General features: G+C 45.3%; 1 protein-coding gene across 2 annotated transcripts in view; it reads left to right on the plus strand.

Moving 5' to 3' along the window:
* abl1 (c-abl oncogene 1, non-receptor tyrosine kinase) overlaps positions 1–14178 on the plus strand; it is a 39339-nt gene that overhangs the window by 6320 nt on the left and 18841 nt on the right. Inside the window, exon 1 of one of the 2 annotated variants that reach the window (XM_048259250.1) lies at positions 12886–13797. The exons of the other annotated variant lie outside the window; for it this stretch is intronic. Within the exon in view, the coding sequence (XP_048115207.1) occupies positions 13713–13797 (85 nt within the window). The 5' untranslated portion in view covers positions 12886–13712. Of the gene's footprint in view, positions 1–12885; positions 13798–14178 lie in introns of those variants that run through there. 2 annotated transcript variants of the gene reach the window in all.

Here is a 14178-nt window from a genome sequence, read left to right on the forward strand (position 1 = left end):
TGGAGACGATGACTCAATGTTTTGGCCGATCAGGTTCTTCTGACCACCTGGAGGAGGGTCTGTGAGCGCAGTCACTTTTTTTCTGAGCCCAGCCGAAGACTGACAAAAGCAGGTGTGGAAGGGAAGGGAGGCCGAGATGGTGGGGGTGGTGTAGGGGTGGATGGGTTGAGGGAGACTTCCCGCAAATCCAGCCCCTGTTCCTCACTCCTCCGGAGGGGTTAGAGATTCATGACATGATTCGCACGTCACCAACCACTTGTCACCTCATAAATTGAAAAGAGTTTAATTTTTTACATTTTTAAATTTTTTAAATTTTTTTTAACGCAATCACCAATGCGTTAACACCAATTGCGTCACCAATGGTTATTTCTTCTTTAATTGCAACAAGTCGCTGACATTTCATCAACATTCTGTGGTGGTGTCCCATTGCTCATCTCCATCACTGCTAGTCTTTTCCTGTCTGAATTGTGCTTGAGGCTAGCAGCAGACGCCCTAGGTCCACAGGGTCAGCTGGTCAGAACAGCCCTGCACTTAACCATCTGTGCTTTGCTGCAGAAGATCAAAACGACTCTCTTGACTCAGCACATTTCTCTCACATTTCACCCAGTTGCCCCTTTTGAAGTAGTCTCTGAGACCTCTCTCATGTTCTCTTTTGTGGTGTGTCAGACACATAGGAGAATGCTATGCTGTTACTCTGGACCAATTATCGGGGTCTTGAGAAGCAGCTGTGCCGCCAAACTAATTCCTTTGGCCCATCAAATTCCCAGACTGTGGCCAGCCCTACCTAGGCGTAAACCGTCAACATTGACCCTATGTTGCTGTAACTCGCACTGATTAAAAGTGGTATTGTATGGGCTTATGGAGAAAGACAGTAGCATCACTAAGTTAATGGATTTGATGCCAATCAACTACACATCTTGTTCAAATGTATTGTTTTGAACTATGCTTTGGAGAAAGTGCTATAATATAAATAGCTCTGAATAAATGTAGGCCTAGTTTAATTATGTGTGCTAGGCCTAGTTAGGCTGAATATCTGAGTGTAAACAGCTTATACTAATCCCTAAATTATAATACATTATTTTACACCTTTTGAGAAGTCACTAGGAGCTGCCAGCTAATCAAGAGATCCTCTGAGAAATCCATGAGCACCAGTTAACCAATTGTGGGTCTTTTTAGAATCCCATACAGCCAATCGGAGAGGATCTGAGAAACCTATGTCCAGCCAGCCAATCACAGCTTTTCCCCTAGCATCCTCAGAGCAGGAGACAGTCTCTGACTTAAACAGTGTGTTTTGCAGAGGACAGGGAAAGCCACAGCAATGAAGTCAGGAACGTGATCTCTGCTGCATTCCTCTCTCTGTAAACTGGAGCTGTTCCTACTCTCTTTCTTTCTTTCTTTCTTTCTTTCTTTCTTTCTTTTTTTCTTTCTTTCTCTTTAATTTTTTCTTTCTTTCTCTTTCGTTCTTTCTTTCTGTTTCTTTATCTTACTACCCTTCCACTTTTCCTCTCCTCTTGCTTGCTCTCTTTCTATCTATCTATCTATCTATCTATCTATCTATCTAGTCCCCCTCTCTCTGTGGCGATGTGCTTTTTTACATAGGGGAAGAGAACAACCTGAAGGTTTCATGACCCTGTTTGGTACTGGGGCTGCAACTAATGATTATTTTCATAGTTGATTAATCTGTAAACAAAATAATTTTCTCGATTAAACAATTTGTTTCAGTATCTGTGATTTTGAACTTGAAAACAAAAATATGCTCATGCCTAGAAATGCCAAAGCAGTCGTGTGGCCACTACAGTGGCAATGGCCGTGCCCCAGACAGTCTTAATGGTCGAGTGCAGACGAGAAACATTGTTAGTATAGTATAGTATAGTATAGTATAGTGTATATATACTCTTTTGATCCCGTGAGGGAAATTTGGTCTCTGCATTTATCCCAATCCGTGAATTAGTGAACACACAGCACACAGTGTACACACAGTGAGGTGAAGCACACACTAATCCCGGCACAGTGAGCTGCCTGCATCAACAGTGGCGCTCGGGGAGCAGTGAGGGGTTAGGTGTCTTGCTCAAGGGCACTTTAGCCATGTCCGTGCCTACTGGTCGGGGTTCGAACCGGCAACCCTCCGGTTACAGGTTTCGAAGTGCTAACCAGTAGGCCACGGCTGCCCCTGTTGAACTCTTGTTGTTTACTTTTCAGTTCACTTCCCCCATTTTGGGGATCTGCAATGATGAGGCTAATCAGAAATGTGTATAAATGTTTTGCACATTGTGCTTGTGGTGAGTTTGAGTCTGTCCATGCTGTAGAGTCTGTATTCCACAGCAGCCTATGCCATCCATCATTTTCCATTTGATGGTTTTAAAGCCCAAATTCCAGCACTTTGAGTTGTATGAACAACACTTGAAATGTGTTAAAAAAATTAAAAGCCTCCAGATTCTGCCTATAATGTTTATAGCTGTGGCGGGAATCCAGGCTCTGCCTCTTGATGTGGTACTTTGCGATTCTTTCTTGCCAAAAGATGAGCACATTTGCATGAAGAAGCCTGATCTGTCGGCCGATCTGTTTTCAATTGTGGAAATATGACTCCGGCTGTGGCAGTTTTTGAAAATACCATCTGAAAGATTTCAGAGTTTTGGCCTTTCCAGCTACTGTGATAGATCACAAGAAAATGGTCACTCATTTTTGAAAAAGTGCAATGCAAGTTGTATTTGGCGTGGTCAGTTAATATTGTTAAAAGGCTAATGTCAGCTTGATATTTGATGCATCATGCTGATCATCATCTTTATCCGGTTGTTAAGTCCGACGTGACGGGTTTTTTTGTCAAAAAACGTTTACAAGTGCTGCAAGCCGGTTTTCGGAATGGACGATCACCTCCGTTTTAGTAAGAGTAAAGCAAAATCGCTTAACTTTAACACAGTAATAATGTTGCTGTGCAGCCAGATGATATAAGCAAGGGTAATGTCCAGGCTTCCGCGAAAAATAGAATTTTATTATGTTGAGGCAACAAGTGAGTAGTAGGATGACAATTTATTAAAGGCTACTCTGAATAGCGGGAAAATTTGTTTATTTTACTGTCTACGGAGAAAAACAAGCAGCCCTGAAAGCCGTTGGACCCGGAAAGAGATTTATTATCCCATTACTGCATCATTACTTAATAACCGAATTGCCAGACTCGGTCTATTCAGAAAACATATAGACCAGACATGACGCATTACAAACAATCAAGAAATCACTGCCACTTCTTGTAAAAGACACCTATACCAGTGTTTCCATAGTCGAGGTAACGTGCTGTTATTTGCCATTTTATGTTTTTCCTTTTACTCTTACACTTAATATCCAGTCTGAAAGAGTTTATTTTCAGTACTGTTAATCATATTGATGTCAGGCACAACCTCAGAGCTGTGCTCAAATGAAATATGAATACTCTTATGAAAGAACCTTCTCTGAAAGAAAAATCTTTATTTTTCTAAAGAGTTCTGCCAGCGCTTTGCCTCTTTGGCTACCAAATTCCATCAAAAAGTAGACTTGAAGAATCAGCAAGGAAGTGGGCACCACACAAATATCTGTTACAGATCAGTATCTCAGTTTTACAAGACCATTCCGATAGGATTGAAGAATTCAAGGCCTTCCACTGGTTGTAAGCCCATAGGAGTAGTGTTGATTGTGCCGTTTGAATTGTTACTGTCAGCCACACGTTGGTGTGTAGAGGTGAAGTGGTCAGCCGGTCGAGGTTGCACCATGGTGGTCCTCTGTTTTGTTTTTCCTTGAATAAGCGTTGGAAGTGGCCTGTTGTGGTTCTGTTTTTAGAGCAGAATGCTCAGTGTGGGTCGCTGTGGAGAGGTGGTGGGCGGGAGGAAACTGTGGTGAGCGGAGAGGAGGAGGCTTCCCCACCAGTGGGTCCATCCTGCTCTGTCGCAGGCTCTTTCTCTTGCTTTCTCTCCACATCTTGCTCTTTCTTTTTTGTTCTCTCGCTCCTCTGTCTCTCTCCCCCTGTACTTCTCCTCTCTTTGTCTTTCTCTCACTTACTCTTATCTTTTTTTCTTCCTCTCATTCGGTCATCCCCTCTGTCTCTTTTGATTCTCAGACTTTCTCTTTTCTGTGTCCCTATGACTCTCTCCACCTTGTTCTCCCTTCATCCCTTCCTCCCCCCTCTCTCTCTCTCCCTCCCTCCCTCTATCTCTCTCTCCCCCTGTGTTGGGGCGCTGAAAGCATGTGCAGCAGAGCAGGGTTTCATCATCACAGCCAGCAAGCGTGAGAAGGCCAGCCGGTCCTCTGGAGGGATCCAGAAACAATAGCATTCCACAAGAAAAGTCCCCAGATGAATCTCAACTCTGTGTTTGTGTGTGTTTTCTTTCCCTGTAAAGCAGTGGTAGGAACCGCTCAACCGGGCACCACTCTTAAAATCCAAACACTAGCTCTGTGTGTGTGTGTGTTCCACATCTTAAATCAGACACTTGCTTGGAGAGAGAGAAATGCAGTGTCGGGCCCTCTGTGGCACTCGGCTGCTCTCAAACGCAAAGCCTTCTTCCACAGCTGTGCCCCTACCCCCCAACCTACCCTCAAGTTGCGCCATCCTCAACCTGCACCTATGATGGGAATCCCAGGCTCTGATAAAAATTCCGTCTAGTCACAGCTTGTTAATTCTAAGCTCTGACCCTATGGAATGCTGTGGTAAAAGATTCCAAATTCTGTTTTCTTAAATTAAAAGAAACAACACTTCCATGACTCTTTTGTCTATTTCTCTGTTTACTTACTGCTCCCAAGTTGCTTAGACGGAGGTACCACTTTTTATAAACACTTGCAACAGTTAAAAAAAAAAAAAAAAAAAAAAAAATGTAAGAATGTAAAGTACAGAGGCCTTTTCAGCCAACTAGGATATGTCACAAACAGTCAAAGCTTTAAGTAGGCTAGGTGCTGGGATGGAACTCTTTGTCTGCTCTTCTATCAAGCCCCTGTGAGTGGTTAAGACCTCTTTGCTTTTCTAGTGTCTCGGTCTGAATGGTCCAAGTACAGTTAGTGGTTGAGGACCATCCCTGCTGCTTTTGTGTGTGTGTGTGTGTGTGTGTGTGTGTGTGTGTGTATGTGTGTATAGCACCAGGCCTTCTCTGTGCGGCCGGTGCAGGCACCAGTGCTCACCCACTCTTCTGCAGGATGGAGGAGGGCTGAGCTGCTCCGCATCTGGTTTCACTTAGACACAAAGGAAAGGGCCGAGAGAGAGAGAGAGAGAGAGAGAGAGAGAGAGAGAGGGAGCGAGCAACAGGCATAGACTTAGGAAGCCTGAAAGAAAGAGCAATCGAAGAAGTTATAGGAGAGAGAGAGGTGGGAGAGAACAATATGCATAAGCTTCGAAAGCCTGAAAGAAAGATAATTGAAAAAGTTAGGAAAGAGAGAGAGCAACAGGCATAGACTTACGCCTGTAAGTAAGAGTTGGGGAGAGAGAAAGAAATGGAGAGATCACTTGCTCAAAGAAGTAAGCAACAGAGAGAGAAAGTGGGAAAGAGAAAAAGAGAGAGAGGGAGAAAGAGTGATTGAGAGTGTGAAAAGAGGCAGAGGGAAAGAGCAAGCAAGTGAACTCACAAAAGTGATAGAGAGAGAAACAGTGCAAGGGAGATGGAGAGAGAAAAGGAAGAAGAGAGACTGAGGGAAAGAGGGAGAGCACGTCTGAGTTGAGGAGAGAGAAGAGCATGCAAATGAGTGAGGGATAGAAGGAAAGAGAGAGAGAGAGGGAGGGGGGATGGGGCTGGGGAAACACAACTGAGGCAGAGAGTAAGCAGTTCTCCAGTTTCGCTTGCCTGTACCTCCATAGCAACTAAGCAGGTTGTCCTCTGTCAACCTTATCCACACACACACACACATTCTCACTATGTGTTCTCACAGTCACCTATAGCCAATATAGGTCTGCATGAAAACGCTGGCTACAGGGCAAGCAATCACAAGGCCCAGGAATCACATTGGCGTGGCTTCATGTTCGTAAGATGGAAAAAGCCCCTTTGTTTCTTAGACTGTTTGTTCAACACATGTGTGATGTTAAAATAAAAAGTAAAAGTGAGAGATACTAAACATTTTAAGTGTGTTGTTTGTCTGGGATTAAACAACAGTTTGACAGATAACTGATGGATGACCCCTGCGTACTTAGACCTATCTTTTTCACGTTTAAACCCATTCCCCCTCCCCATGTCTCTCAGCATAGTTGCTTTTTCCTGGAAATCATTCTGGCAAACCAGCTCTGTGACTTGTGTGTGTGTGTGAGAACGCGCACACACACACAAGAAAAAATCCGAAGCTGGAATTTTGAGGTACCTTTTTAACGGCAATTAACTGATTAGGTGATGAGCCCAAATTATCCTCAGTCGCAGAATAATTATACTCCCTGGCTGTTTACAGCTCGGTAGGACGTGGCCAGAGCTGCTCCATTCACAGTGTGTGTTCCACAATGTTTTCCACATTTTTTCTTTTTGTTGTTTTCTTTTCCATTGAATTGAAATGAAGTGAATGAGTGGATGTAGAACTTTGTCTTCAGAGGTACTCCAGTGACCCCTTGTTTGTGTGCGAGACTCCAGACACACTGTGTTACAGATAGAATGTGTGTGTGTGTGTGCGTGTATGTGTTGGTCGCATAGGTGTTTACAGCCACGGCCATTGTGATGCCTGTTTATAATAGACAGCAGACTCCAGCTGTAGGCTCCTGATAAACACAGGTGTTGCTTCCTGTGAAATTCCCAGGTTCACTAGCTGAATCCCTAGTAATTGCCCGAAAGAGACGGCAAACGCTCAAAATCCTATAAATAGGAATGGGACAACACATTGTGACATGTTAATTTGACCATTCCAAAATTATGCTTCGTACCATTTACGTTACCCTTTTATCGTAGTTGTTTAACGTTTTCTATAACTTTTGGCTTTCCACTATAGGTAGACGATCAGTTTAATGTCATAACACAGAGAGTAATGTTTATAGTGTATAAGTATATACTCTTTTGATTCCGTGAGGGAAATTTGGTTTCTGCATTTATCCCAATCCGTGAATTAGTGAAACACAGTGAACACACAGTGAGGTGAAGCACACACTAATCCCGACGCAGTGAGCTGCATGCTACAGTGGCGCTCAGGGAGCAGTGAGGGGTTAGTTGACTTGCTCAAGGGCACTTCAGCCGTTCCTACTGGTCGGGGTTCGAACCAACGGCAACCATCCGGTTACAAATCCGAAGCCCTAACCAGTAGCCCACGGCTGCCTCGTTTGCAGAGGGCATTAAGGGCTGAAGATGTTTGCTAGAGACTGAGCCTTCGTGCACTTGGAAATGTGACCATGGGACAGTCCTCAGCCCTTATGGACTCAGTGCGTCAAAGTCCACGACTGAGTGGCCCAATCTCAATGTCCACACATTGCCTAGACGTTGCCATCAGACACCCTGAAGACACCCGTCCCGGCTGACTGACATTGACTGAGGCGATGGTCAGACAGTGCCTTAAGTCTTGTGTGTCTATAAAAAGTATGAGCATTTATAAGCTCATTTTGGTGTTTAGAAGGACGTGATGCTATGCTGTTACTCTTTGCAGTCATCAGCCAGTTTCTACTAGTATTACTGGACACTTGTATGGCTTCACTGGTGCCAGTCTTTCCAAGCAGCCTTGTTCAGCCTTGCTCAGATTGCACCAGCCCAACCTCTTCCATTCCCCCACTCACCCTTCTCTCCCCTTCCTTCTCCACCATAAACCACCCCATGTCAATCCCTATGACTCTCAGATTATGTGAACTCTTAACGTCAGCATGCCATGCATTAGTTGTTCCTCCGATAACTGATTTATTACACCCTTTTGACCCCTGGCATATCCCTCCTTCCCCAGCCCCCCCCCCACACACACACACACACACACACGCCCTAGTCATAAAACTCAGTTCATGCCCACGTTGCCCCCCAAACCCGTTTCCAATTATCCCCCATTCCCTCCTCTCCTCCTGTTGCATCTATGCTATGCCGTTACCAAACAGCAGCAGCGGCGTTGCCGACGACAACATGGAACTCAAAACCTCGCTCCGTAAGCCCCTCGCCATGCCCACCATCCTTCCCAGACGCCAAGACGGCATTCTCCACAGCCGCCTGAATAAACACTGGCATGTATCTGGGCAGGTTCAAGAGGGAGAGTGTGTGAGAGAGAGAGAGAGAGAGAGAGAGAGAGAGAGAGAAAAAGCCAAAGGGAAGGCTAGAAGAAGACGTGCCACTCTGCTCTGCTGTTTGGAGGGGTGCCTGTGCTCTGCTGGGCGTCTGACATGCCATGGGATGAGAGGAGGCGAGTATAGGGAAGAAGGCTTGAAAGAGAGAGTGAGTGAGTGAGGCAGAGATGATGCTAAAGGAGAGGTGAGGGGAGGAGGTGACGCTGGGGTGTTTTTGAGGGGGCCCTCTGAGCTGTGCCAGTCTCTGCTGGGTTGGGGGTCAGCTGACTGAGCAAGAGGGCAAGAGAAGCTCATTGCCGTCGGGGCTTGACTCTGATATTAGCTACAGCTGGGGTGCCTCTCTCTCCTCTCCTCTCTTTTCTCTCTCTCCTCTCCTCTCCTTCTTCCCTCTAATTAAAATTCTCTGGTGGAATTAGGCCAATGCCTTGTGCTACCCTGACCAAAATGGGCGGGCTCAGTGCCAGGGCTCTGGCTGGCTGACATTTCTGACATTGTTAGACGGTATCGGGTTTCACTTTTTCTTCGCGTGATGTGTGTGTTAGTTTGTGTGCGAGTGTGGTTCTGTCACAAAAGTTTGTCGGTTAATGGTGAGCTTTAGGACAGCACTGTTAAATAGCACTGGGGCAACAGATCGTTTTTATTTGCTCCCTTTTACACGGCCACAGCAGGCCCAGTATTTCCCTTTTGTTTTGACGATCGCTACTTGGTCTGCGCCACTCAAGGGATACGTTGCCACAGCAGCAATTCATATAGATTAAGGACAGCCTTTGAAGCTGTTTTCTGTTATGCTTACAATATAGCCTTTGCACATTAAAAGGCCATTAGGCAGACATGTGCACCATTAAAAGGGATTCTAAGTGTCATCGTAGACAATGTACAGGAGCCTCCTGAGTATAATTCACCTTCATAGTTATGAGACTTCACAGGCGATTCTTGCTCTGGTTCTACGGGCGGTGAAAGTTCTCTGAACAGGATGTTGCACTCGACAGAAACAATGCATCATGCAGTAAAGTGACTTTGGCGACTATGTAATGAAAGGCAGAGGAGTTTTGTAGGAGGTAGACTTGGAGTGCAGATGGTGCCATAACCGTAAGGTGTAATATTGTGTGTGTGTGTGTGTGTGTGTGTTTGCTTTATGAGGCTCTTGTTCTAAAATGAAATGGCCTCCTCCTTCCGTAGGTGTTCTTTTCTTCTTCGCTGTTCTCCATCCATCTATGCCGTGGGCTTTGGAAAAAGCTGGAAGAAAATGAGAGGAGCGAAGAACAGGGGAGGAGTGGGGGGTTATTATAAAAAAAAGGCCCAAGACCATACTGTGTACGTCAGCTAACTGTTAACATACTGAGATGGGGGATTATATAAATCGCTATGGAGTGATTCTCCTATGAGCTCATCATTAAACAATCTGCTTCATGTTTCTCCATCTGCAACCTTTTTTTCCCTCCTTCAATTTTTTTTCTCTCTCTCCTTGCCTCTCCTCTCCATTCCTCCCTCTCTTTCTCTCTCTCTCTTTCCCTCCCTCTCTTTCTCTCTCTACTCTTTCTCTCTGAAATGTGGAAGAAGCCACACGATCGTGTCTCCTTGATTGGCAGCTGCTGTTGCTCACGGGTTTGCGGTCCAGGCGTCTTGACGTGCACGTAGGCATGCAGTGAGCTCACTAAGGCACTCAGCTGGCCTGCTATGTTGCAAAAGAATCTGACTCATTCCGAGGGGTGCGCGGCAGGCTAAGGAAATGTTATCAGGGGGGCTCCATTTTGTGTGTGTGTGTGTGTCAGTGAGTGTGTGTGTGTGTGTGTGTGTGTGTGTCAGTGAGTATGTGCAGTAACCCTGTTCCTGCCTACGCCTGACGCAATCCAGGACTGGCTGAGGAAAAACATTATCAGTAAGCACCAGTGTTGGACCTGCACGCCGCACATTGAGGGGCCATAAAACTCAACCAAAATGCTGTGTTCCTGTATGCCTGTGCCTGTCCTGCTCCGGTAATGCTAACAAAAACAATGACCACTCACAAGGCCTCCCAGTGTACGTGTACAGGCTCTTGGATACCTTAAAAAAAAGAAAAAAGTTTGTGCTCGCTAACAAACAGTGTTTTATTAAAATGACATGCATATGCACAATCAACATGCACAGGTCCATGACACATTAGATATTTGTGCACAGTCCGGATGACAGAATTTGCATTGTCCAACGCATACACTGGACCCGAACATTCTGCCGACACGGCTACAAAACTTTGGCCTTTTGTTACAAATTAAAAATATACATTTATATCAGTTGAATATATAGAATATATATATATATATATATATATTCAGGAACTAAGTTCTGCTCCTGGGTTTGGCACAAACAAGACACCTGAGCCCTTGTCCACTACTGCCATGGCTACAGTATATGCTACATGAAATTGCTGTCCTGTGGTGTGGGCAAGTCTCATGGTCATCCTCCCCAAAAAAAGACTGTCTCTCTCATCTGGTAGCTGGAAATTTGAGCGAATGAGTGTGTGTGTGTGTCGTTAGCCAGCCAGCCAGACTTTCAGCCATCCTGTCAGCCATTGGGAGAGCCAGTCAGCCCGCCAGTCCGCCTGCCTTGCCTGCCTGCCAGCCAGAATGCTTCTAGGCTCCAGAGTGGCCCTGGCTTCCCGCCTGTCTGGAGTCACCAGCTCAAGTGCACTAATATCTGTGATTTCACCCTCAGTGGATGCGACCCAGAAGAACTAATACTTAGCGTTGAGCCCTCGCCGCCGTCCTGAAAACCCATTTCTCCCACAGAAAGCGCCGGGTCAACAAGTTTATCAGGCTTGGGGTTTTTTTTAGGCAGCCAGCGGCGGCATCATTTTGGGATGGATTTTTGGAAGTAAACTATTTGGCATATTGGAACGTCTATTTTAAGCCCTGGTAAACGGGAGATGCCCTTGATGGAGTTTGCAAATGTTATACCCTGTATTTTAATGTAATTTAACCATTAGGTGGGCTGAAAAGGCTTGTAAAACTGTTGCAAATGTCATAATGAGTATATTTTTGGTTAGAGATGTCATACAAAAATTCCATTAGTCCAGTACAGCTGTGAGCATTATCAATGACTGTTTTCCACAATCACTACCATTTATCCTGAGATACCTGGTTGGTTTGAAATGTAGCACAGTTCTTGCCTCATCAAGTGCACAATCTGTTTTTTTTTTCACATGGAAGAGTTGCTTCCATGTGTTTTTATTTAACCAGATATGTTTTATTTGGGACTCTTTTGTCTAGTTGAGAACTGGGTTGAGAATGCGGTTTGAACTCCCTGGCTCAGTCTCATCTCCATTTTCAGTCTCATCTCCATTTTCGTGCAGCTAAGAAAAGCATACAGCAACGGAATGGGAGGATTCTAAATAACTTACATTTTCATTTGTGGCTCTGGAATCTGAACATTAGAATGTCATGTTGTTTCCATTTTGGAAACTTTGGTGGATTCCATCTAGAATGCTATAGATAGGTCACAATCACCACAAGTTTTTTTTTACCTCATCATGGTGTGGATTACTCCATTTTCAAGTAGCCTAGCATTGAGGAAAACATTGTGCTCTTTCATCTGCACTCTATAGCACAAGTCTTTGATTTTGATAAAACATAGTCTTCCTTTTTCTTCAGTGTGAACCTACAATCTTTTGCCTCTCTGCTTCTGTTGGTTCCCTGCACCTGAGCTGATGTGATGTCATCTCAGCGCAACCCCCAATACTTTCCCCTCTCTTGCACACAAGAGTAAGAATGTTCCTATGTATAGCTTCGTTGTTAGATGTCATATTAGATCAGCAGTACATTGGTACTATATTGACACTCATTTTATTGATGATTTTTCTTTTTGTCTGCTTTATGCAGTGAGTGTAAAAATCAGCAAATGCTATGAGTTATTACAATGGCTTTATAATAGAATGTACTGAGCGGGCCTGTTACCCAGATGGCATCATTTGATTCCTTCCTCCTCGGTGATGATTAACAATGTCAACAATGTCACAAGCACTAGTGTTAAGGGGAAGCAAAATCTGCTGTGTGTTCTTCTATTTCCTTCCCTTCCCTCTCCAAAGTAAAAGACACTGGCAGGAAACTGAAGTTCCCCCTCTTCACATTTTTATTTGAATTGCTCATCTGTGTTAGGTTTCTGCACACGGGATTCATGGTGTGACTGCTGAAACCACAAACCATGTTTAAGTATCAGTCAGGCCAGCCTCAAGGACAGCTGAGGGAATAACTGTTGCAACGGCATCTGAGCTCTGCACTTATTAGCCTTTGACAAATACGCTTAGCCCTCTTTCCATCAATGTTTGGCTTTTCTTATTGGAACTATGCAAGCACTGTTAATTAAGGTAGATGTAGCCTCTGGCGAGAGAAAAGTTGGAAAAATAAGGAAGACTGCCAGTGTGCACATGTGTTTGTTAGAGAGAGTTATTATCTGGGGACCGTTTGAGCCAAGCAGCGCCGTGCAGTGCACAAGTTTGTCCTAGTTTTAATGCCCATTCTGTCAAACGTGTAAACATGTCAGATCGAAGCTTAGAGGGGGAGAGAAAAGAGAGGGATGAGGTGGTAGTGGAGGAGGGAGAGAACTGCTGGGCAGAGGGGGGAGGGGGGTAGAGGAGGAGGAGTTGAGGAGAGGAGAGAGGGCTGGTGGTTTTTGAGGGGAGGGGCCTCCTTCTCTCGTCTCCCTCTGCTCTCCTCTCCTCTAACTTAGCCTCCTGACTTCTCCTCAAACAGAGCGATCAAGACAGAGCCCATTCCTAGGAATGCTCCTCTGTTCCGTGGCGTATCATTTGGTAAAGCTCGCCTGTGTTTTGATGAGGGGTTCCGTCTGTGTGTCTCCCCCCCCCCCCTCTCTGTGAAGATGAGGGCTGCTTTTTTCCCCTTCTGAGCCTCAGTGTGTGTGTGTATGTGTGTATGTGTGTGTGTGTGAGTGTGTGGAGCGAGGTGGGAGGATCCAGGCAGCTGATGTCATTCAGTCCAGCGAGCAGCAGTGGCTGAAAGAGCCCCTTTGTTGGCAGAGTGCAGCACGAGTGTGGCCCTGTGCTTCTCCCGCTTACCAGCGCCGCTGACGCCGACGGGACAGGACAGGAGACCAGCGCAATGGCACAGCGGGGACGGCCCTCCAGCGCCCGCAACTAACTCGCACATCTGCCAGCCACGCACGGCTTTCAAAGCGCGGAAAAGCGGCTGTTTGGAGCAGCGTTTTTTTTTTTTCCTTTTTGTTCCTCCGTGTCTTTTCTTCCCCCCACGTCTTGGGAGAGAAACCGAACTCTTTACTGGGCTGGGGGAAAAAATGGAGTGCCTCGGACTGAAAAGTGAGCAGCACTGTTCGGTTTTTTGAAGCTATCTGTTAAAGCCGGAGAAAGTGGACTTGTCTGGATCTGTCGCGTTAAAAGGACAACAACCTCACTTTTTAAGCTCACTTTTGTGGGTTTTTCTGGTTGTTGTCAGTTTGTCTTTAGTCCAAATTTTAGAATTCTTCTATCAACTTTGGATAAGTAGTGCCAAGGAGGTGGATTTCTTTGAAGAGGGGAAGCGAAATAAGGCAAATGAAAATGTTGGAGATTTGCCTGAAATTGGTGGGGTGTAAATCTAAGAAAGGCCTCTCGTCTGCCTCCAGTTACTACTTTGAAGGTAAGCACTCAGGGACAGTATAGGAGCAGCTGGCTAAAGACTAGTTTGCATGTGTGTGTGTGTATGTCTATGTGTTTGTGTTTGTGTGGATGTGTTTGTGTGTGTTTGTGTGTGTTTTATAATGGTAGCTCATGGAAAGAAATGACTACTTTTGGAATTTGAAACATAAGAGTTGCTAGAGATTAAGACTGTTTAGTTCACTATGTCTAGGTAAAGTAAAAGAAGATGGTGCCGATCCTTTTTGAGGCCTCAAAAATCTCTCCGAAAGCTCAAGCTCGGAAAAGTGGAGGAGGGGGAGAAAGAGAGAGGGGGAGAGCTTAGGGGAGGGAGATCGAAGCTAGACACACTGGCTCTCCGCGAAAAGAAAGAGAGGAAAAAACG

Source organism: Alosa alosa, chromosome 12 (assembly GCF_017589495.1).
Source record: "Alosa alosa isolate M-15738 ecotype Scorff River chromosome 12, AALO_Geno_1.1, whole genome shotgun sequence".
NCBI classification, from domain to species: Eukaryota; Metazoa; Chordata; class Actinopteri; order Clupeiformes; family Clupeidae; genus Alosa; species Alosa alosa.